We start from the raw sequence: 23,670 nt of genomic DNA, 5'->3' as shown, positions 1-23,670 counted from the left end.
CAGGAAATGGGGACAGTCCCCCAAGAGCTCAGAGGCACTTCCTTCAGTACCACTTCATTTTCATCCTTCCTTAGACGGCAGCATAAAATTGGTAGAAACCAATGTCTATAACACGTTCAAGTTGAGAGACGATGTAACACTAAAGAGAAACTCTTTTACAATTCTTAATTCACCCCCAGCACAGTGACTTTTATTCTGTAAATTAGCTTGGCTTGAACATCTGGGTCAATCAAATGTCTCAGAGTATCTGGTCTAGAAGAGAAAGACCAAGCTATGTTTAGGGGTGAGAGAAAGTAAAAATTATGAATAAGCAGAAGTGAGGATGAGTCAGAAGCAGCAGTCAGTAAAGAGAAAACTGGCCCAGAGGCCAAAATCCAACACGCACTGCCGTGCACACGCAGACAGGGTTTTCTGTAGACAAATTCCGGCACGGCCGTCCCGCTCACCTGCCCTTTCACCAGGCGGTAAAGAGCCAAGGTGGCCCCCAGGTGCTGAGCTTGCATGCCATCCTCCGTCAGGATCGTAGGGCAAACCACCAGCACGTCGTCTTCAGACCTGATCACCCGCACCCTGAAAGAAGCCAAAGAAAGCCCCACAGAGCTGACAAAGTAGAAACAGTCAGAGCTCCATTCACCTGCACTCCAGTTTACACTAACGGTTTAAATTTCACATTTCCGCAGACTGTACTTGAGACTGATAAGCACCATCAACCTGAGCTTGGAATCAGCTGCTTAAATGTCGACTTAACTCCTAAGAAACAAAAACGACTTTCATCTTCGGTTCTTCTAACGTTCGTTCAGGAACCAAAACCACATACCTGCATTTCCAGTACCGACCGACGGGAACTTTCTCGAAGGCAGGGTTCGGGCTCTTGGGCAGGTTCTTCCGGACCCAGTCGATGAGGAACTGTTTGGGCGACTTCCCCGTCCAGCTCCGAGCAGTGTAGTCAAAATTCCTCACATCCTGAGCTGCTTTCTTTTTCTCTGAAATGACAAAGATTGGTTTGTAAAGCAACGACACAGTGTGGGCAAAGCAGGTGCACAGTGGTTCCTACAAGAAAGAGATGGTTATGATTCTTACGACCGATTCATTAACTCTGTGTCTTGAGTACCCACGACCATAACCCTACTTTTGCTCCACCCTGTATACAATCTTGAGTGATCAAAGTCCTCTCACCTTTGGAAACAGACTTTCAGAAGTAAACAGGTGAAGAAAGGACACAGAGAAAGGCTGTACGGAAACCTGCTGATGGAGAGAATGAATGAAATCTGACTTGTTGAAAAAAACTACCAAGTAACTTATTCATTCTTGTACTCTCCCTGTGATGAATTTTTTAGGATATCTGAATTCCAATGTTTGGTACACTACCAACAGGAAGGATGATCTTTTGAAAAAATAGAAATCAGATGTCATTTCTCTGCTTAACAGCTGCCACCAACGCCCTCCATGGCTTCACGCCGTGTATAAAATAAAGTGCAAGTTGTTCACACTCCCCCAAGCCCTCCGTGGTCTGCAGACAGCAGCTCACATGCTGCCATCAAGTCCGCAAATGCTCTAAGCCCGCCGGGCCCATCAGCGGCCACAGGTGGCCAAGTTTAAATGAACTAAAACGTAAAAGTTCAGTTTCTCGGTTGTGCCAGTCACTTTCAAAGGCTCACCCCTCATGTTTGGCCAGCAGCACCCGCCCCGAGAGCGCAGACACCGAACATCCCCATCAGAGTGTTCTGCTGAGCAGGGCAGCGCCTAGCTCCCCTCCACCCGCTTCCCAGGTGCCAGGTCTCAGGGCGAGGGCTCCTCATCCAAACCAGGCCCCTCGCCCCCACCATCGTCAGAGGCTGGCTTCCTTTCTGTGACAGCTCACATCCCCACTTGCAGTTACCTCCTCGCTCAGGCATTTAAAGCTTCCCTCCCCCATAGACTGGACACCTGAGGAGGGCAGAGAGTAGTTATTTTTTTTAATATATTTTATGGATTTCAGAGAGGAAGGGAGGGAGAGGGAAACATCAATGATGAATCACGGATCAGCTGCCTCCTGCACACCCCAGGCATATGCCCTGACTGGGAATGAACCCTCACCTCTTGGTTCACAGGTCGACGCTCAACCACTCAGGCACACCGGCTGGGCAAGACTAGTTATTTTGTTAACAACTGTCCAGATAGAACCTGACATTGTCAACAGTAAGGACTCAGTAAATGTGTGTGGAAAGAGTATATACTTAAAAGAACTGAGAATGTAGAGGGGCATGACTGACTATATTACAGACTGATAAATAGAAGACTGGCTCTCTCAGCAACTTGCCAGGCCCTCAGAAGCACACGTTGCGCACGCCTGGGGACAGGGCTGGACTCAGGGAAGGTTGAGAGAAGAGGTGTGAGTTGAGCTGTTTGAGTTAAGCTGTGAAGCGAGGGAAAGGTTGGCAAAGTAGGGGCTGTAGGATGAGCAAAGCCGCGGAGCCGGCAATGTGTGTTTTTTAAAAAAATATGTTTTATTGATTTTTTTACAGAGAGGAAGGGAGAGGGATAGAGAGTTAGAAACATCGATGAGAAACATCGATCAGCTGCCTCCTGCACACTCCCTACTGGGGATGTGCCCGCAACCAAGGTACATGCCCTTGACCGGAATCGAACCCGGGACCCTTGAGTCTGCAGGTCGACGCTCTATCCATTGAGCCAAACCGGTTAGGGCAACGTGTGTTCTTAAGAAGGACATGGCTGTACGTGGCCTGACGTGGAAGGAGACTGTGGCTGATGGCAAAGGGGTTTCAATGACATGAGAAAGGGTTTGCACCTGCCACTGACGAAAGGTTTTCAAGAGGATCCCACTTAGCTCTGTGTGATGGAGAGAGAATTCTGCAGGAGTTTGGAGGATAAACTGGAGAGGGATGAGGCTGAAGCAAATATTTCTAATTACAAAATGCTACACAAGTAAGTTATCAAAATCATTGTAATTTCTTTTTCTTTTTCAATCCTCACCCTAGGAATGAGGATATTTTTTCCATTGATTTTTAGAGAGTCAAAGGGAGGGGGAGGAGAGAGAAAGAGAGAAAGAAAGAGAGAGAGAGAGAGAGAGAGAGAGAGAGAGAGACATCGATAGGTTGCCTCCCATTCTCGCCCCGACGGGGGCGAGGGATTGAACCTGTAACCTTGACCAGGAATCAAACCCGAGATTCTTCAGTCCATGGGCTGGCGTTCTAACCACTGAACCATGGCCAGGCAGTAACGGAATTTCTTAGTTGTGTATTCCTTGACATTTTACTAGTTAGAAATACACCCAGCACGCCTTCTCTTCCTTTTACCTTTCTCTTCTTCAGTAGCAGCTGTAGACTTTTCAAATAAATTCAAGTTCAAAGCACTTTCCCCTTCTGTGGCTACAGGAGGCTTTTTCCTTTCATTCTGTTGAGGTGAAATCTTTATGGCTGGATTGAATACTGGATGGTCTTCTAGAGTTTCCATTTCTACCAAGAAAACACATGCTGCTCAGTTTCATGATTTGTTTCTTATGCTCTTCTACTGTTCAAGATGGTTTACAAAACCCTCTTTGTCCCTGTCGCCAACTGCTCAGCACTTCCTACTAGGAACTGCTAACATTTTTAAAATAAGCTGTTTAACAGATGTAGGAGCCTGGGGAAATTTGCATTAGAAACAAGCGCTGGTGGAAGTGTATGCACCCTCCTTGAGTGGAGGTGGCGTTCTAGGGCAGGTACATCATTCACAAATGGCTGCAGGCCACATCCAGCCTGTCGCCTCTGAGCTGAGAAGAATTTTATATATAATTACACATATATATGTATATCTTTTAAATATATTTTTATTGATTTCAGAGAGGAAGGGAGAGGGAGAGAGATAGAAACATCAATGATGAGAGAGTCATGGATCGGCTGCCTCCTGCACGCCCCCTACTGGGGATCGAGCCCACAACCAGGGCATGTGCCCTTGACCGGAATCGAACCTGGGACCCTTCAGTCCACAGGCCGACGCTCTAGCCACTGAGCCAAACTGGCCAGGGAAATTTTTATATTTTTAACGGGATGAAAAGATAAAGAGAAGATGTATTTGGTGACGTGAAAACTGTATGAAATTCATGTTTCAGTGTCTGTGTGTGAAGTTTTATAGGAACACAGTGATTTGCTCGTGTCCTGTCCCTCCTTGGCTTGGATAGCCCAGCGAGAAATTGTTCGCAAAGAGCAGACATCGGAAGAGGAAGCCGCCTCCGCCCAGCAAGGCCAGTAATGCACAGACATTTACACATCGAAGAACTTAAGAGTGTTTACCTCTTTGGAATTTCCTTATTTTTTCTTGCGCTTCCTTTTGCCCTTGCTTGTTTTTTTCCAGTTTACAGGCAGCTGCTTGCTCCTTCGCATCCAGAAGTTTTGCTGCCAGGTGTAAGTACCTTTCATTCTGCTCCGTGCAGGTGAGGAGCAGAAAGTAAAGAGAAGAGCAGGATCACTTATCTCCTGTCAGTGGGCTACAGAAAGACCTGTCAGCTGGGCCCTGGCCGGTGTGGCTCAGTGGTTAGAAGGTTGGCCCCTGGAGTGAAGGGTTTTGGGTTTGATTTGGACAAGGGCACCTACCCAGTTTGTAGGTTTGACCCCCAGACCCCAGTGGGGGTGCGTGCGGGAGGCAACCAATCAATGTATCTCTCTCACATTGAAGTTTCTGTCTCTTCCCCACTCTGTCACTCTCTCTAAAAAAATTAATGGAAAAAAAATATCCTCGGGTGAGGATTAACAAAAAACAACAAAAAACCCTGTCATCTTTGATATTACTCTTCGATCCAGCAAATCTACTTTCAGGAATTTTTCATAGAGAAATAATACAAATGTGCAGACTTGCAGGTACACAGATGTTTACTGTGGTACTGACTGAAAAGGGAATTAGAAATCAAGTGTGGCCCCAGCCGGTTTGGCTCATTGATAGAGCATTGGCCTGTGGACTGAAAGGTCCCTGGTTCAATTCCGGTCAGGGGCACATGCCCGGGTTGCGGGCTCGATCCCCAGTGGGGGGCGTGCGGGAGGCAGCTGATCAATGATTCTCTCTCATCTCTCTCTCTCTCCCTTCCTCTTGAAAATCAATAAACAAAAAACAACAACAAAAAAAGAAAGAAATCAAGTGTGGCAGCGGGAGGAAAATCCAGTAGCATTAGGAGAAGCGGGGCAGCTAGAGAGCGAGGGTGATCCACAGACACTCCCTGACATCTTCAACAAAGCAAACTTAGGAAACACATTTCTCTAAAGAAATGTTCATCTTACACGTTTTATAAATGTCCATATTTAAAGGCTGCAAGTGCAGTCGTAGACGATTCATCTGAAAGCTGCCGTCCCATAACTTCTATCTTACAGAAGGAGGGGCACTGAGAAAAGGCCTCTGGGAAAATGGACGTCACAACCCTGAAGGACTTAACTCTGCTGAGCAGAAAGTGCCAGGGCTTAACTTTAAACTCAGATTCCGTGGGTGAGTTCATGACAGCAGGTGGGAAGCAGCCGCGCACGGGGTGGGGGAGGTGAGGGCACAGGCGTGCTGCTGGGAGACGAAGGGAGAGGCCACTGAGGAAGCGCAGCCCTGGACTCTGGGGCAGGTTCGTGTGGAAGCAAACAGCGACGCGGTGGACAGGCAGGCGGCAGGGTCACCGAGCTCCTCAAATGCACCCACCTCACACTCCTTCCTGCACCTGTGGCACTGATACACCAGCCCGCGCCTACGACTCTCTTGCTTTCTTGGGCTCCTTGGCCTTTATATTCAGTAAATCAATTTCTACTGATTCTAGCTTTAAATGGTTCTTCTCCTTCCCAATTTCCAATTTGGGACCTTATTGTTTCACACCTGACCAAGCAAAAGCGACCAAAATGGCCTTCCTAGCCCTTCCATCACCTGAAACTCTACTGAATATTTCAAACCACCTTGAACGCTACTAAATATTCCAAACCACCTGAAACGCTACCAAATTTGACCGACAATGTTAAATTCTTCTTGTCACGCCCCCAAACCTCTAGTGGCTCTTCACGATCAACAGGAAAAGTTGTCACATTCATTTTCTGGGCATCAAAATCTTCTAGTTGCAGCGGAACTCATCTGTTGACTCCTATCTGCCAGTTCGCAACTACGCACTTACCCTCTCTTATGCTCATCTACTTCTCCACACCCAGGGCCCTGGCACAATCCACTCTGCCCTGGCCACGCTGCTCTGCGTCACTCATGGCGGCCGCCTTCCTGCCTCTGTTGCTCATGTACACTGCACCCGTCAGGCCCCACTCTCTTCTTTGAAGTGGACCTAATGCTCCAATCACAAGAGGCCTTTCTCTGAACCCCACACAGACTTGTACATCGGAAATGCTTTTTGTTTAGTTTAACACCAGGCACATGGTTCAAAACCTTACAGGTCCAGAGTATAAAAAAGAAGTCTCCCTTTCACCCTGCCACCCCAGGCCTAACACCAGTAAGGGCTTCTTGTGTGTCTTCCAAAGGATCTCTGCACAGAAGAATGCAAATACACGCATTTCCCGTGTCACACAGCGGGCTCATCATGACATGTGCTGTTCTGCAACTCCTCCTTTCTAAACCAACTGTGTTAAGGTCTGATTTACTTACAATAAAATGCATCCATTGTGAAGTGTCTAGGATGAGGTGTACAACCGTGTAGGCACCATCACAATCAAGATATAAAATACTTCCACTATCCCCAGCGTTTCCTCATGTGCCTACAGTCCACCTCCTCAGCCCACCGGACTCAGGCGACCACTGACCTGCTCTCTGTCACCACAGAGACTGCCCAGGTGACCTCTCTGGTACTGAATGCAATAAAAGTACTTAGTAAGGACTCATTTCTGTCTGGCTTCTCTCATTCTTGTATGTTTTGAGAGTTGCTCGCAGTGTTTGGCTATTATGAATAAAGCTGCTATAAACATTTATTTGTGTACAAGTCTTTTTTGGTGGCATATATTTTCATTTTTCTTGAATAAATAAATACCTGGGAATGAAACTGTTGGACCATATGGCACATGTATGTCTACCTTTGTAAGGAAGTGCCAGTTTTCTTAAGTGGAAGTCTAGAAGTCTTTCCAGGTAGAAGTCTAATACAAGTTTCTACTCACAGGGTCAAATTTTTCCTCCTCTTCTAAACTTTTAGAATTTTCACTCTTTTCTTCTTCATTTTGTTGTTCAGCATATCGTAAAATCCATTCTTTCATATTCACTTCCATATTTTTTTCTTCCTTTTTTGGCTAGAAATAAAAAACAAATATCTGAAAAATCAAAGTTAGAAAAAGGTGTCAAGACTATCATCAAGTGACATTGCTTTTACAATTCCTTTACACTCAAAAACAGTGGACGCTGAGCCTCAAAAATCATGCTCTTCAAGGACAAATAATGGAACTCAACATTACTTTAAGAAAAGTCTAAACTTGTATAATCCAAAGAATATGTTTACCTAAAGGGCAAAAAAAATGAAAGGACAGTTAAAAACTAAAAAACTAGTGTTACTCATTAAAAACAGTGGTTTTATGAGGATAGAGCTTCCATATATTTGTTTGTTTTTAAGCTTTGTCAAGTTATAATTGATATGTAAAAAGTGTATATATTTAATGTAATGCATACATAATGTGCATATAAACTCATCACGTTGATGAGTTTGGACATATGCATACACCCATGATACCACCACTAACATCAAGTACTAAACATACCCATCACCTCCCCAGACTGCCTTCTGTTCTTGTGTGTGTGCCTGGGCGGAAGCGAGGGTGGTGTGGTCGTTAGAACACTGACCCTGAGATCCATCCCCTGAACATATTCAGGAGCACGATGCTGCGCTGTCCTTAGGGGCACAGGGCTGCACAGCGCGTCTCCAGAACTTACTTGCATAACTGAAAGTGTGTCACCACTAAGCAGCGGCTGCCCTTCCCCCTCCTCCAGCCCCAGTGACCACCATGGATTCTCTGCTGCTGTGAGTCCATTTCAGATTCCTCTGGAAGTGAAATCAGGCAGCTTGTCTCTCTATGACCGGCTTATTTTCCTTAGCATGTTCGCGGGTTCACCCCGGCTCCCAGATGTTTGACACTGTGCAGCATATTCAAGTGTGATGCCCTAATGAACTATGCCTTCCAGTAATCACGCTTTTTTAAAAAAATATATATATTTTTATTGATTTAAGAGAGGAAAGGAGAGGGAGAGAGAGCTAGAAGCATCAATGATGAGAGAGAATCATTGACTGGCTGCCTCCTGCACGCCCCCTACTGGGGATGTCAGTTGCTTGGAGGAGTGGACCTTAGCAAGAGTGTGACAAGCAGGGGCTTGATGAGATTGTATATAGGGCTTCTCGCCTTGAAATACTTGTTCTTAGAAGCCCCGTTTGTGAGGAAAGCCGAGCTAGTCCTGGCTCGCCCCGGGCAGAGGCACTGGTCATGTGACTAAGGAAACATTTTGGACATTCTAGCCCCAGGAGATACCTCATGGAACCGAGACCTAACTGAGCCCAGCCCAGACTACAGGCGGGAGGAAGAATACACTGCTGGCTTATGCACCACATTTTGGTTGTTAGGCAGCAACTGAAACAGACAGTGACAGAAAAGCTTGGCAAACCAGTCGGTTACGCACAAAAGTGGAAGTACTATGGCAACTGAACACTAATCCTCTAATGAACTGCTGTATCTGCTTCATTCCGACTTTATTCAACTTCAAGTGTTTAATTCTTACATTACCTTCACCTTAGGCTCCTCTTCCTGTTTTCTGGTTTTAGGCTGCAATGGAGGTGAAACCGTAGCTGGTACTGGAGGAGCCTGGAACTTGGGCCTACTCTTAGGTTGCTGCTCTTCAAATTCCTGACTGAATCCCTCAGGAAGTGCATCTTAGGAGAAATTGAGATGAAAATAAGCATGCATATGATAATGAACCACACCAATATTTAGTACACACACACACAATACTCCGTCGAGACCAAAACACCTGATTTTCGCATCCCTCATCTCCTAAGACTAGAAGTCCTATGATGAACCTCGTTTATTGCCACACCAGAAGTGGGGACATTCATCAGATGACAACTAGCCCACCTACGTGGCCGTTCATTTCACCCTTGAATTGGCAGCTCCTGGATTTTCATAAAAAGACTAGAGGCCCAGTGCATGAAATTCATGCACCGGGGGCAGGGGGGTGGGTGTTCCCTCAGCCTGGCCTGTACCCTCTCAAATCTGGGACCCCTTGGGGGATGTCCGACTGCCTCTTGCAATCCGGGACCGCTGGCTCCTAACCGCTCGCCTGCCTGCCTGCCTGATTGCCCCTAACTGCTCCCCTACCGGCCTGATCGCCCCTAACTGCTCCCCTGCTGGCCTGATCTCCCCTAACCGCCTCTGCCTTGCCTCGCACCTGGGACCCAGGCTTCCCTCCCTCTGGCCGGCCGCTGGCACCCAAGACCCGGGCCGGTCGCAGCCACAGGGGACCATGGGCGGGCGGCTTCGCCCAGGCCGCAGCCACAGGTGCCTAGGACTGTGGAGTGGGCAGCTTGTCCCTCTCCTGGACTGCAGGCGCTGGCGCCCGGGACCATGGGGCGGGCAGAATGTCCCTCTCCCGGGCCGCAGCCTGGCTAGTCCCCATTCCTCTCTCACAAGCTCATTTGTGCCTAACTGGTCTCCATTCCTCTCTTGCGAGCTCATTTGTGTCTGGCTGGTCCCCATTCCTGTCTCCCCAGTGTTGAGTGTCTGAGCCATGATGGCATGATGGTGTGAGGGTGTGACAACCATTTGCATATTGGCTCTTTATTATATAGGATCTTAACCATTTTCACCCCTTGGTTGCTTGTTGTAGCACATAGCAGTATCCTTCATGAGTCATATAAGTAATGTGCACTCCAGGTTCTCCCCAAAGGTTAAACCTTAACCCTCTCCTTAACCAAATATTACTTATCCAAGGCCAGATGGCCCTAATTTCTGAACCAAAGCCAGGAGACCCAAAACCCAATAGGTCACAGACAGGCACACTTGGAGAATTTGTTGTATTAAGTGCATTGTAGCATGACTATCAACAATACACACAAAAGTAATTTCTTCCTGCACAGACTACACCTCTAAGGAGAATATATCAAAAAGAATTAAAAAAGAATAAGACCATTTTAACGATAAGTAATTATAACACAGTGAAAAACTTCTGATACAAGCCAAAAGCTTGATGCAAATATCATAGATACTGAAAGTAGTTCCAAGGTTTTAGAAACAGGAAGAATTTTATGATTGCTTACCATCGGGAAGGTTTAAGCAGAGCCAGTCCAGGGCTGAGTGCAGATCCCCTCCGTGTAACAGGGTGTTGGTCATGGCATCCTCAATGTCCTTCGTCTTAAAGGAAAATGCTTGCAGAGCCATGTATAAGTCCTACAAAAGGGAGTGCAAAACTGTCACCGGGGCAATTTTCTTTCATTACTAATTTTATTTTTTTAAAATGTGTTCTATTGATTTTTAGAGAAAGAGGAAGGGAGAGAGAGAAATAGTGAGACCAAGCCCACAACCTGGGCATGTGCCCTCACAGGATATTGAACCAGCAACTTCTTGGTTCCTGGGCCGATGCTCAACATCAGAGCCACACCTGCCGGGCTCTCGCATTCATTTTAACCTAAATCTTTGACACAAATTATAATTTCAAACACTTTTTTTTTTCTTTTCAATAAGAATTAAATGTGCTCACTGTATTGAGAATTTGAGAACTACAAATTTTAAAAGGGCTAGAGAATTGCTCATATTCTCATTTTCTAAAGACCAGAGGCCCGGTGCATAAAATTCATGCACTGGAGGGCGGGGGGGGGGGGGGGGGGTCCTCAAACTGAACTGTGCCCTCTCACAGGCCAGGAACCCCCGCTCTTTACTGCCCACCTGCTCGCCGGTCCCTAACGCTGCTGGGGGAGGTGGGAAAAGCTCCCAAAACTGCTGCTGTGTTGCCAGCCATGAGCCTGGCTTCTGGCTGAGCGGTGCTCCCCGTGGGAGCGCACTGACCACTAGGGGGCAGCTCCTGCACTGAGCATCTGCCCCTGGTGGTCAGTGTGCATCATAGCAACCGGTGTCCTGCCATTTGGTCAATTTGCATATTAGACTTTTATTACATAGGATACTTCTTGCAATAAGTTTCCTTTCAGTCATGTTTCTATTATTTGTAAAAACAAATTTCACTTAACATTATAACATAAGCATCTTCCCCCGTCAGTAGAAACTCGTCACCACTTTTAATTACACAACATTCCACTGGGAAGACGTGCCCTAATCTGATTATGCGCTTTCCCATCGGTGATCAGTTAGGATGCTCTCGTTCTCCCCCGAGGCCGTGCGCTGGTGAACATGTTCATACATGAAGGAAAGCATCTTCATGTCCTTCGAGAGCATAACCTTCACAGCTGGACAGACCTGGGTTCCCACCCAATGCTGCTTGCCTGCTACTTACTAATTCACCGCAGGCCCTAACTTGTGCCAGCTTTCCACACTCCACTTCTTCACTGGAAAATGGGAAACAGATCTTTTGGGATTGCAGAAAGTGTAAGGGAAGTGCCCACAGGACGTAATACATAACTCTGAGAGTTCTCATATCATCATTTTAATGTGCACATCTGTATCTCACACCATTCTTTCCCTGCTCTTGGAGGTAGAAATGATGTATATGAAATCTCCATGGAAATGGAAAAAGTAATTTTACCTCGTATGTGATGCTGTCTTAAAAATGCTTCACTAAAAATAAGGAACTTAAAAAAGTTTGCCTGTAAAAATACCTGTAATTTCTTGGCAGTAAGTCTTCCAGAAATCACTCCCTTGCCATTATTTTGCTTTTTATGCTCATTGATCACTCCAATAATTCTTTGTTCTAGTTTGTTATTAATCACCACCTGTTGATGCCAAGAGATCATATTAATTAGAAGCTAAATTATGAAATCACATTTAGTAACTAAATAATTTGAAGCATATCACAGTTTTCTATATTCCTGCCAACCAAGGCCAAACTTCCAGCTAAAATCAGATATAGTGATTATTATATTTCAGACTACCATTCACCAGATGACATTCCTGTCATACATTGAAGAAAAAATGGGATATGGAAAAAGCAACATTATCCTTGGACCTCCCTGGGACTCTATTCCTCAGACAGATTCCTCACCGTCTTCAACACGCTGAGTCAGCATCCTTGGGTGGAGCTAGGACTCTGCCTTAACGCAAACCAGCCCAACCACAGCCGAAGGAATAGAGGCCACACTGAAACGGGGGGAGGCACAGCCGTAACAGTCAAATCTGTACGATGGTAACTTGGTCACAAATTCTTTTGGCTGCTGGAGTTTGATTCCTATGTTTGCCTTTTAGCCGTTTAATCCTTTGTTGCGTCCCTATTTTTAACCTAAGAGTACACACGCATCTGCCTACAAAAACCCCTCCCCTTTATGACATCTTTACTGAATGCCTTCTACGAGTTAAGCACAAAACTATGCTTCAGGAATCCAGTATAGCACAGGAAACATACATAAAGAGAAGCTGTGGCCCAGCACGGCAATCATTAAAAAAGACATGTGGAGTGCTGAGAAAACCACCAAGAAAGTCAACCTGGTGCCTTAGAAAGGGCTTCACCAAGCTCACAGACGTGACAAATGCATTGTAGGCAGAGCCCACGGGCAAAAGCCTGCAGTTCAAAACCATGTGGGATTTGGGGGAACGTGAGATGTTTGCAGTGAAGAGGAGGGAAAAGGTACTCTAAGCCAGGTTGGAAAGGATATGCTATGCTTAGGAGTTTGCACTCATCCACCCTTGTTTAATTTCTTACTGGCTTTCAAAACGTGTATGATTTACTTTATTAATATAGATAGCAGCTAGTGTACTATTTATAAAATATAAAAATTTAAAATATCCATCTTTTCCTCCTATTTAAGAATACACACACACACACACACACACACACAGTGGGGCCTTGACTTATGAGTTTAATTTGTTCCGTGACGGAGCTCGTAACTCAAATTACTCGTATGTCAAATCAAAAAGTGAACGAGTGAGACAGGTGATGCTGGGCTGATGTTGTGGTGTTCACTGTGACATTCGCTGCGCCAACTAGCGGTGGGGTATCTGAAGCTGGCTCGTAACCCGAATTTTAGCTCGCCACTCAAAGCAAAAAATCGGCCGAGAGACGGCTTGTATCTTGAAAAACTCATTAGTCGGGACACTCATAAAGTCAAGGCCCCACTGTATATATATTTAAGGGATTATTTCTTGAAGTAACTCAAAACCTTGGTACTTACTTTCAAAATAGATTTATCCAGATTTGCAGGACCACCAGAATCATTTGCAGAATTAAAACTATAAATTTTTGGACCTGTACATAACAGAGAATAAACAGTCAAGGCAATTTAATGAGTAATATTTATTACACTATTTTCCCTATAAAGGTTGCTAAATATTATTTGATTTTAGCTTTTTCTCTTCTTCACCAAATAATTTAATCTAAAAATGAACAATATTCCCTCGAAGTTTTCAAAAACATTTTGCCAATTAGCATTTTCTAGGTGAATCACTTTCCCATAGAGTAAGAATCCTGCAAGTCTTTTAGATGAAATCTATCTTCATCTTGTTATTTAAAAAATTAGATGCTTTTGTGCCTGGAACTTAGCTGAAGTAAGGCTCTCAGAGGACATTCGAGTCCTGGCAGAGAAGATGGGTGTGATTCAAACAACGACACAAGGAAGATGTGTGGGTACAGGAAGAATTCAAAAAGGAATGGACATGTGGGGTGGGCATAGAGGATTCTGTAGATAGCGTTAGGGATAGATGGCGTTCCATTTAGAGAAAACAGCAAGAATAAACACGAGGGAGCAGAAAGCCTGCAGCTGGACACAGCAATTAGTAGAAACTAGGGCCGGGTCCTGGAGGACGGCCGAATGGCCTGGACTTGATCGCGTCCCTGAGGGTGCTATGCCAGAGAGCGAAGTGCTACGGTCCAAGCCGGCTTCTCAAAGATCACTCTGCCGCTGGCCTGCGGGACAGACGGGGAGAAAGAGAGCCAGACGGCTCCACGAGAAGGCTCGGCTGGGATGCAGGAGTGCCTGGACGGAGGGGTGAAGAGTGCACAGGGACAGGGACAGGGACGGGGACAGCCATGGTGGGGATACGCGGGGGGACGGCGGGGCCTGGCAGCAGACCGGGCATGAGGAAGCCAGGGAGGCATCACCCGTCACTCCTGACGCCGACTAAGAGGCGCATGGGAGTCGGAGGAGCGAGCCTGCGAGGTCTGAGGAGCCTGCAGGGCAGGGCCACCGGGTCCAGTCCATGCAGACATGGCCGACCTGAGCTTGGAGAAGAGAGCAGGAGTGGACGCGTGCCTAGGGGTCACCTACAGAGGAGCAGACAGACGTGCTGGAAGGAGATGCCCCTCCTAGAGGGAGGTGGACAGGAACTACACGTCACCGACAGACGGACGTACAGGAAGGGCCGCATAAGAACAGAGGGACACCTGCCAGACAGGCGGAGGGCGGGCGCGGGTGGAGGTGCCCAGAGCAGGCCGGGGCGTGTCTGAAGGACAGGCACAGCCATCACTCCGCATGAACAGCTACCATGCGCTGCGGGGCCACCCTCCAGTTGGGGTCTGCGCCCCCTGCTCCTGCGGCCCCTCCTTCTCGGCCACGAGCTCCTAAGGCCCCGCTCATCCCTGACTCGGGGTCTCTGGGACGGTGGACCGTGTCCTTGCCGCTGCCAGGAACCCCGCGCCGGCCACGCTGCAGAGTCAGCACCTGGACATCCTCCCATCTCAGCCTCGGGTCCCTTTCCCACCAGCCATCGCCCCTGCCCTCTGCAGGGCCACGCCATTACCGCGCCAAGGTCTGTCCCTTCGCTTTGCTTTTTAAAAAAAATATGTTTCTATTGACTTTTAGAGAGAGAGGAAGGGAGAGGAATAGAGTGAGAGAACATCACAGATGGTCTGCCCCCTGCACGCCCCCCACTGGGGATCGAGCCTGCAACCCGGCACCGGGCAATCCGACCGGCGACCTCAACCCCCGAGCCACGGGGCCCGGCCCCTCCGCCGTCTCTAGGGGACACCAGCTCTGCAGCCGGGGTCCTGTGACTCCCATCGCGCGGGCCAGCTCCCTGCGCGGCGGCGTGGCCCTGGGCGCACCCCCTCCCTCCCTTCGGGAAGAAGCGCGGTAGGTAGGGGTCCGGTAACGATTCGTGGACACCGGGGCCGGCCATCTGCACGCCCCGCGCGAGGCGGAGTCCAGCCCGCGGGCCGTTCCCCCGCCGGCCAGGCACCCGGTCCTCACTGAGCCTCGCTTTCCCGGGACACGTGGCGACGCTGCGCGTGGCTGGACTCCCCGGGAGGACGAGGTCCCGGGGCCGGTGCGGAGGCGGGCTGATGCCACGGCCGTTCTGGTCCCGGGAGGAGAGAACGGGGTGGACGGCGGCCATCGGGGCGCGGACGGCTCAGGCCGACCTAACAGGGCTGTGGGACCGGGGTCTGCGCGGGCGCCCGCGCCGCCGGCCGCTCGTACCTGGCCTGACGCGGGGCTCTCGAGGACCGGCGGCGGCGGGCGGCCGGGCCACCGGCTTCTGGGTCTGGGGCCTCGGCGGGCGGCGCCCGCCTCGGCGGCCTTGGCTCTCGAGGCGGACACGGCGGCCCGCACCGCCGCGGCGCCCGGCGCCTTGTGCTTCTTGTTCTTGCCGCCCATGTTGCAGCGCCGGCGGCAGACGGCTCCCGGTGCAGGCCCGGCGCCCTCGGCACAGCCCCCGAGCCTCTTCACAGCGCCCGGGCCCCGCGCCGCCAGCAGGCGTCCTCCATCCGGGCGTCTCACGGGCGCCGCCTCGCGATTGGTCCGGCGCACGGAGGCCCCGCCTCCTCGTCCCGCCCCGCCCCTTCGTCCTCGCAGCGTGACAAGCTCGCTTCAACCACCTCGCTACCCACCCGCTAGTGGTCGGAAAGGGAGAGAAGATCCCAAAGGTCGGGAAGGAAGGAAAGTTCCTAAGGGCAGGAAAGGAAGGGGAGGTCGGAGAGAGAAGATAGAGAAATTCGCGGCGGCTGCTCGACTCGACCACTTTTGTCTCCCGCGGGCCACCGTTGAGACCTCCAAGCGTCACGGCCGGCTTGAGCGCGGAGCATTGTGGGTAGCAGCGGGTCGGCCTGCGTCTCCGGAAGATGGCGGACGCCTTCGGGGATGAGCTCTTCAGCGTGTTCGAGGAAGACTCCGCCGCTGCGCCTGGAAGCAGGAAGGACAAGGACAAGGGGAAATGGAAGGGGCCTCCGGGGCCGGCGGAGAAGGCCGGGTAGGCGAGGGGGCCAGCGTGCTTTTTCCTCTCTCCGCGCTGAGAGAGGAAACGCGAGCCCCTTAAACGGCTCGAGGACGCGGGGTGTCCATTGAGTGGCCTCGGGAGGTGGGGGGGTTCGAGGACGGTGTTGAAGAGGGAGGAGCATGCGGTCCGGAGCGGGGTCCCGGGGTCCCCGGTGTGCGCAGGTGCGTGGGCTCCGGCGGCTCTGGGCCGCGCGTGGCTGCCTCTCCCGGTGTCTGCGCCGCGGGGGGCGCGGGCGGGCGGGCGGGCGAGGTCCGGTCTCGGGCTGAGCAGCACCGGAACCGCGCCTGGCGGGAGTAAAGGGTCACGAAGCGTGGAAAACCCGACGTGGGTGGCCCTGCAGGGGGAAGGGACGGCAGCCGCGGGAAGGGAGAGGAATGGGCCGTTTCCCAGCTCAGGCGGAGGTGCCAGGCCCACCCCCGGGGCTGGTCACTGTGCTGGTTCCGTGGCCATCGGCGTAGAGCGCCTGACAGCGCAGATCTTCCAAAGTTGGCCGTCGTTGGGTTTGCTAAGGGAATCCTAAGGGAAGTGCTGGTCCCGCCGGGTGTGTCCGCTGGCGGCACGATAGCCGGCGGGCTCGTGTCCTGTGGGACCAGGGAAAGGGAGCATGGAGGTAGATGCGGTGTCCCTCGGCCGCTTTCTTCCGCGTCGGGTTGAGGACCTGGTGCCGCGGGGGGCGGGGAGGCCGGCGCAGCCATCCCATCCCTGGAGTCAGACGCAGTAGAAACAGCCCTCTCTCCCGCCGGAGGGAGCGGGAGGGTTGGGGGGCTTTGCGGGAACATGAGAAAGGAGGACAGCCCCCCCCCCCCTAATAATAATCCATGGCTGCTGTAGTGTGAACGGGCCGCTGTGATATGCAGACAGCGCCATAGAACTTCCCGCTCCGGTAAATACTTGGCCTCAGGCTGCAGCCGTTTCCACAGCCTTCCAAAGTGAAAGCTTGTAGGGTATGAAAATAACCCAATTGACATTTTAGCCTTATCAGGACGTGTGAACATTAGCGAGGGGAAGTGTGTAAGGAAATGTAGAACGTTAGTAACTTACGGGATTTTGTTCACTACCAGCTCTTCTGGATAGGTCTTGTCTTGTAGGTGTTTTTAGGAAAGAATCCAACTTGCCCGATTCCAAGTGTTATATGTAACCAACACGTGTAGCATGATTTCCATCTGATTTGTGTAACACAGGAGGGCAAGTCATGGAATTTAAGAGGGAATTATGTGTTTAACCAAGTGGGTAGTGTTTGTTTTTTACTTTAAAAAATATATTTTCATTGATTTGAGAGAGGGAGAGAGAGAGAAACATCAATAATGAGAGAGAATCATTGATCAGCTGCCTCCTGCACATTCCCTACGGGGGATCGAGCCCGCAAACTGGGCACGTGCCCTGACGGGGAATCAAACCCGGGACCTTCCGTCTGCAGGCGGACACTCTATCCACTGAGCCAAACCGGCTAGGGCTGCGGGTAGTTTTAAAATATAACTTGGTGAGAATTGTCCAGAGAGGGCATAGTATGAAAGACTCCATAGACCCTTAGGTCAGCGTCAGCCACATCACGTCATTGTCACCCTGTTCTCACCCCTTCTTTTGTAAATCAGATGCTCCTCATCATGTCATTTCTCCCTAAATATTTCAGTATGCATCTCTTTGCTGATAATGATTTTCTTATCTGACATAACCATAATGCCATTATTACACCCAACAACCTTTTAGTAATTCCTTCATGTCATTGAATCTAGAGTGAAATTTTCAGTTATCTCAAAGGTTTTTTTTTTTTTTTGGTTGGTTTATTTGAATCAGAATCCAAAGTCCATGCAGTATTTAGGTTGTTAGACCCCTTAAGACTTACTCTACAACAGTCTCCTCATCTTTCCATACGCCATCAATGTGTTATGGAGGACTGGTAAGAGGAGAGACCAGGTTTTGTCCTGTCGTTTCCCACCTGCTGCGTTTGCTTCCCTGTCCTGAAGAGTCACTGTGAACTGTCCTGTCCAGAATCACGCTGCCTGATGGAATAGGCACTGCCCAGCAGTCGCTCTTGAGCACTGAAAATGTCGCTAGTCAGACTTGAAACGTGCTGTGAGTGTAACACACGGGGATTTTGAAGACCTAAGAAAATGTAAAATACCTCAATATTTTTTCCTCTGGATTATATATTGAAATGACAATACTTTGAATATATATTAGGCTAAAGGAAATAAGGTTGGTTTCTTTTAAAGTCTTTTAATACAGTTACTAGAAATTTAGAATTACAAGTGTAGCTTGGATTATGCGTGTACTATAATAGGGCAAGGAACTTAATTACACTCAGGTTCAATTGTTTTAAATAAGAATACTTAGTGGTGCTGTGTGCTTGGTTCCTGTTGCATTGCATGATGTTCAAGCTTCTGGGTTGTGTCAGCCTGACCTCCCATCGACCTCTCTCATCTGTGATGATTGCCTAACTCCGTTATTTCACTAGTAGTTAAAAATGGTGTTTTTTCTTTTTAACATTTTTCCCCCTGCATTTATTACCTGGAATCCATCTATTAAAAAAAGATTCCCACATTCCCTCCTCAACTGTTTGCCTTGAAATACAGTTCATAGAGGAAAGGTAGGATAAATGCTTGATTCTTTCTCTTTATCAGTTTTAAGAGAAATCAGTTGTATCCCGAGGAACTTCCGATGTTGACCAACATAGGTATCTAGTTATGTGTTTGGTTTCCTGATAAATTAATGGATTTTACCAAGTCACTCTTAACCAATACTGCAGAATTCATTTTAAACCGTTTACTTCTCAGGAAACGTTCTGATGGAAATTTACAATCCGAGTCAACCAGTGTTGGAAAAGCCAAGAGAAATGTGGATTTTGAAGGCACAGATGAACCCATTTTTGGAAAGAAGCCCAGGGTAGAAGAGTCAGTAACTGAAGACTTAAGGTAGTGTTTCCATTGTCATAAATGTTAGTAACTCCTAAGTTGGTAGTTGCATGAAGTTTTGAAAACTGCTTCCATGTTGATGAAAATGCATGCTGAGATAGAGAAATGAAGACATTCTTTTTGTAATTATAAAAGCATATTAATAGAGAACATTTAACTAAGTTTGGGGAAATGGAGTCAGTATAGAAAAGATGTTTTAATACTTTAGAATGCAATTTTGAGAAAGAATGTTGAAGCCTGGTTTTTAAAAAAAGAAGAAATGACATACTTCCTTCGTTCATTAATGTCCCAAGGAAAGTGGAATAAAAAGGAATAAAACTGACCCAAGAGAAGGAGTAAGTGAGCAGGGCCATTAGGAGGAGTTAGGTTTTCACTCTTGTGCGGAGCAGGAGAGAGGCTGTGAAGCAAGACTACTCTCATCCAGGGAGACCCGGGGATGTCTGTGGCTGCAGTAGCTGCTCTTGCTCTGATATTAAGTTGGAACTTTCTAGAAGTTGATGCCAATTTCTTAAGTAATCCACTTATTCCCTGTGATGATCTTCATGGCTTTGTGTCTCTCCTTGTACGTCATGTTCTAGCTTGGCACTACCATGAAGAATTTACGATTTTTTTTTAACCAGTTGGCTGGTAATGTAGTTAGCAATAGTAGCTACTGTATATGGTGGTAGATGTGTCACTGAAATATTTAAGGTACACTCTTTGCTCAAGCTAGTGGAATAGGTTAAAAAAATATAATTGGCAATTTAAAAAATCATTGTTGCTTATTGAAGTAACCCTAGGGTTTTATCCAAAGCATGATTGTTGATTTAAAGTAAAAATCAGAAGTACAGTCACTAAGAGATTAATGAATCTAGCACATCTATTTTCCATATGTGTAGCTTAGGATTTTGGTGAGAATAAGGAGCACTTCTGTAACGTGCAGCAGCATCTGGGTTAGACTAGTTTATTTTGTACTTGCTATCATGTGATGGTTTTTATAACCAGCTTTATGTCAGAAGTAGTGACTGCTTTGTAGAGGTATTTTTTATTCAACATAGTTACTGGAACTAAGTTGTAATTCTTTGAATAATCCACTTGGAGACTGTTCTGTATTTGTTAACTGATTATTTTGAATTCTCAGCATATATTTGAATAATATGAAAAACTTTGAATATTCAAAATAGCCAAACCTTTTCCAATCGGGAATACTGTTAATTGGGCATTGTTATGTTCCTTAAGAGTGCCAATGGGAGGCTCACTATCTAATTATAGAAACACAAGAGGCCCGGTGCATGAAACTTGTGCACGGGGGAGGAGGTGTTCCAGCCTGCGCCCTCTCGCAGTCTGGCTGCCCTTGGGGGATGTCCGACTGACAGCTTAGTGGGATATCCTTAGCACTGCCGTGGAGGCCGGCTTCAGCTTCTGGCTGAGCGGCACTCCCCCTGTGGGAGCGCACTGACCACTGGGGGCAGCTCCTGCATTGAATGTCTGCCCCCTGGTGGTCAGTGCGTGTCATAGTGACTGGTAGTTACACCGTTTGGTCGATTTGCATATTAGCCTTTTATTATTTAGGATCATTTATTCTAAGGTAACGTTAACTTTTTTTTTTTTTTTTAAGTTTGGCTGACTTGATGCCCAGGGTGAAGGTGCAGTCAGTTGAAACTGTTGAAGGGTGTACACATGAGGTAAGCACAATGTCCATCAGTAGGTTGGTGTGATAAATGGGATTTTGCCTGGGGCTGTCTCGTGTGATGGTCAGCAAGCAGTTTGGCCTGGAAGGCTTTGGAAACAGGAGTTTCTGTGGAGTGGACAGTCTAGTGGAAGGACCGGGAGGCCTTGTAGCCAAGCCTGAGCTCAGATCCTTGTACCGCACATTTTCTAACTACGTACAGTCTATGATACATTTCTTGTTTATCTTTGTCATTGGTTTTTTAATTTATAAACTTGGAATAATGGAATTTATCCCACGGGGTGACTGTGGGATTCTATCAGAAAATTAGGAAAGGCACCCAGCACAGAGCAGGTGGTCGGTGCACGTTCACTCCCATTCTCCTGAGGTCAAGTAGCAGTGCCACTGCAGGTCACAGGCTTTCCCTGTCCTGCTCTGATGGCACGTGTTGCAGTCTCATTGCTCTGCCACAAGGTGGTTTAAGTCTTGGGAATTTAGATATAATTGTGAACTGCTCTCCAGATCTTAATCTTCACTGGAGGGAAATTTTCTGTTCCAGGAAATAGAAGGCATCATTTTATTCCACATAGTTTTCTTTCATACAGTGACATCCCTTTTTATGTCCATTCAGCTTTTTTGAACACTCATTAATGTCAGGCAATGCATAAGAAAGGCCCAGACCTGAAAAACATAGCTTCTTCAGGGGGACAGACTTAGACGCTCCTGGTTACGTTGTCATTAGGTTAGACACTAGCAGAGGATTTTGAGTGCTGTAGCTTTAGCATTCTGACTTGTCCTTAAAGGCAGTGACTTAGTTTCCGTGTCCAGGACTGTCAGACACTAGTTCATCACCTTTATTTTTCCAACCATCATTGGTCATGGAGTGCTGCATGCATCAATTCTTAAATAGTAAGTTGGTGATTTATTTATCTATTTATTTCTACATCAGGTTGCACTTCCTGCAGATGAAGATTATATACCACTTAAACCACGAGTTGGAAAAGCTGCAAAGGTCTGTACTTTGGGCAATACAGTGTTTAAAGTTTTGTGAGTCTCTTTTTCCTAAAATATCTTGAAGATAAATTCTTTCAAGTGAGATTTTTATGCACTATAGTGTATATATACTAAGAATCAGCTACCTGAAATTAAATACAGTGAAAACTGAATCAGTAAAAAACATGCTGAGAGCCAAGCATCATGTGATGACATTTTAAAAAATTAATGGTTCTCAACCTTTTTAAAGAATCTCATGCAAATGACCAATCTTTCTCCAGAAAACATTGCATGTGTGCAGTGAGCTTTGCCTATAGTTTTAGAAGTTTAACAGCTTCTGGTAAAACCTCTGCCGAGTGTGTTAGTGAGAAACTTCACTGTCCAGGGCCTCATTTCCGTCTGTGAAAGAAAAGAAAACGTAGTTAGGGGTTGTTGGGAGTGTCAGTAATCACACATGGAAATATGTTGCAAAGTGCCTGACACAAAGCATGTCCTTGATAAAAGTAATGTTTAGTCTATTTTAAGTAATGTAACGTACATGTAAGCACATGACCATATTTGGAAGATGGCACAGCAGAATTAACTTCTGTGCTGTCTAAACATTTTTTTACTCTTCCTCTAGTGGGTGGTATATATCCTAAATACATAGAATCATAAAGAAATCTTCTAGAATGCTACTGAGGATAATGTCTCTTGATTTTAAATGTGCTCCGTGGCTAGAATTTTCATATGGATGTTAATCTGTGTGTATTTTTATAGGAATACCCGTTCATTCTTGACGCTTTTCAGAGAGAAGCCATCCAGTGTGTTGACAATAATCAGTCTGTTTTAGTGTCTGCACATACGTCAGCCGGAAAAACTGTTTGCGCCGAGTGAGTAGCTTTCTTTATGTGACGTTTAGGTCTGTTGATACCTGCTGTGTACCTGTAGATGCTTTTGTGTTGGTACGTAGACATTTCACAGGTGTCAGTCTTGTTGGATAGCCCTTCATCACTGTGTAATGCTCTTTAAGTCTCTTACTGCAGTCTGTGTTTCAGTGTAGTTAGTCTGACTTCCTAGTACGTATTGCTCCCCATGATTTTCAACCCAGGACTGACTTGGTAACTCTTACCTGTGGGGAAAGGCTATATGTGAAACTCAAAAGAAGAAACAGCATTTTCCAGTGTTTTCTAATTGTTCATACTCTATATGTATAAACCGACAGGCAGAGGCTCGAACTTCTGGAGGCCCACTTATAGGACCAAAGGCTATTTTGCTTACAAGAAATAGGGTAACCATGAATAATCCATTGGTATTAGTAATTAAGTTACATTAATTCCAACACCAGAGGTAAAATTCTTTTTGTTTTAGATCACTACAATTTAGGTTTATCATAATAATAACTGGAGGCCCGCTGCACAAATTTGTGCACAATGAAAGGAAATTAATTGGAAGAAATATCTTAGAGGCCAGGGAGGGACCACAGGAGGTTGGCTGGCCTGGGAGGAACCGTGAGAGGGCTCCAGGGTGTGTCCGGCCCGTCTCGCCCAGTTCCAATCTATGGACCCCAGCAGCAAGCTAACCTACCGGTCGGAGCTTCTGCTTCCTGGTGGTCAGTGCGCATCATAGCAACTGGTCTAATGAACGGTCGGACACATAGCATATTAGGCTTTTGTTATATAGGATTATTACTACTATAACAGTTTGTTGATAGCAAATAAAAGAAGATATTCATGTTTTGGAAAGTCAATTTAGGATAAGTAATTATCAAAAACTCAAACAATTTATATGCTAATAGAATTTTTTAAATCATATTTTTTTGGTATTTTTTTATCATTTTTCGTTTTCAATTACAGTTGACATA

At 47.2% G+C, this 23,670-nt stretch overlaps 2 protein-coding genes across 7 annotated transcripts in view; one reads left to right on the top strand and one right to left on the bottom strand.

Annotated features, from left to right (window-relative positions):
* DHX29 (DExH-box helicase 29) overlaps window positions 1-15,736 on the bottom strand; it is a 36,498-nt gene extending 20,762 nt beyond the window's left edge. The window contains 11 exon segments of the mRNA XM_006105622.3: window positions 447-570; window positions 818-983; window positions 3,297-3,455; window positions 4,272-4,398; window positions 7,089-7,217; window positions 8,694-8,839; window positions 10,223-10,352; window positions 11,732-11,845; window positions 13,238-13,311; window positions 15,479-15,545; window positions 15,548-15,736. Of these exon segments, the coding sequence (XP_006105684.1) occupies window positions 447-570; window positions 818-983; window positions 3,297-3,455; window positions 4,272-4,398; window positions 7,089-7,217; window positions 8,694-8,839; window positions 10,223-10,352; window positions 11,732-11,845; window positions 13,238-13,311; window positions 15,479-15,545; window positions 15,548-15,655 (1,344 nt within the window). The 5' untranslated portion in view covers window positions 15,656-15,736.
* A 148-nt stretch (window positions 15,737-15,884) lies between these two features.
* Window positions 15,885-23,670, top strand: part of MTREX (Mtr4 exosome RNA helicase) — a 50,620-nt gene continuing 42,834 nt past the window's right edge. For 3 of the 6 annotated variants that reach the window (XM_014447735.2, XM_023746596.1, XM_006105619.3), the window contains exons 1-5: window positions 15,889-16,247; window positions 19,049-19,186; window positions 20,784-20,850; window positions 21,784-21,846; window positions 22,587-22,699. In XM_014447735.2, the coding sequence (XP_014303221.1) occupies window positions 16,120-16,247; window positions 19,049-19,186; window positions 20,784-20,850; window positions 21,784-21,846; window positions 22,587-22,699 (509 nt within the window). In that variant the 5' untranslated portion in view covers window positions 15,889-16,119. Of the gene's footprint in view, window positions 16,248-18,895; window positions 18,949-19,048; window positions 19,187-20,783; window positions 20,851-21,783; window positions 21,847-22,586; window positions 22,700-23,670 lie in introns of all 6 variants that reach the window. The other 3 variants (XM_023746597.1, XR_002826923.1, XM_014447734.2) reach the window with 3 other exon arrangements.

The sequence above is a fragment of the Myotis lucifugus genome, unplaced genomic scaffold (genome assembly GCF_000147115.1).
Source record: "Myotis lucifugus unplaced genomic scaffold, Myoluc2.0 scaffold_704, whole genome shotgun sequence".
In the NCBI taxonomy this organism is placed as follows: Eukaryota; Metazoa; Chordata; class Mammalia; order Chiroptera; family Vespertilionidae; genus Myotis; species Myotis lucifugus.
The sequence above is the reverse complement of the archived record's forward strand: the minus strand, read 5'-3'. Positions and strand labels throughout refer to the sequence as shown.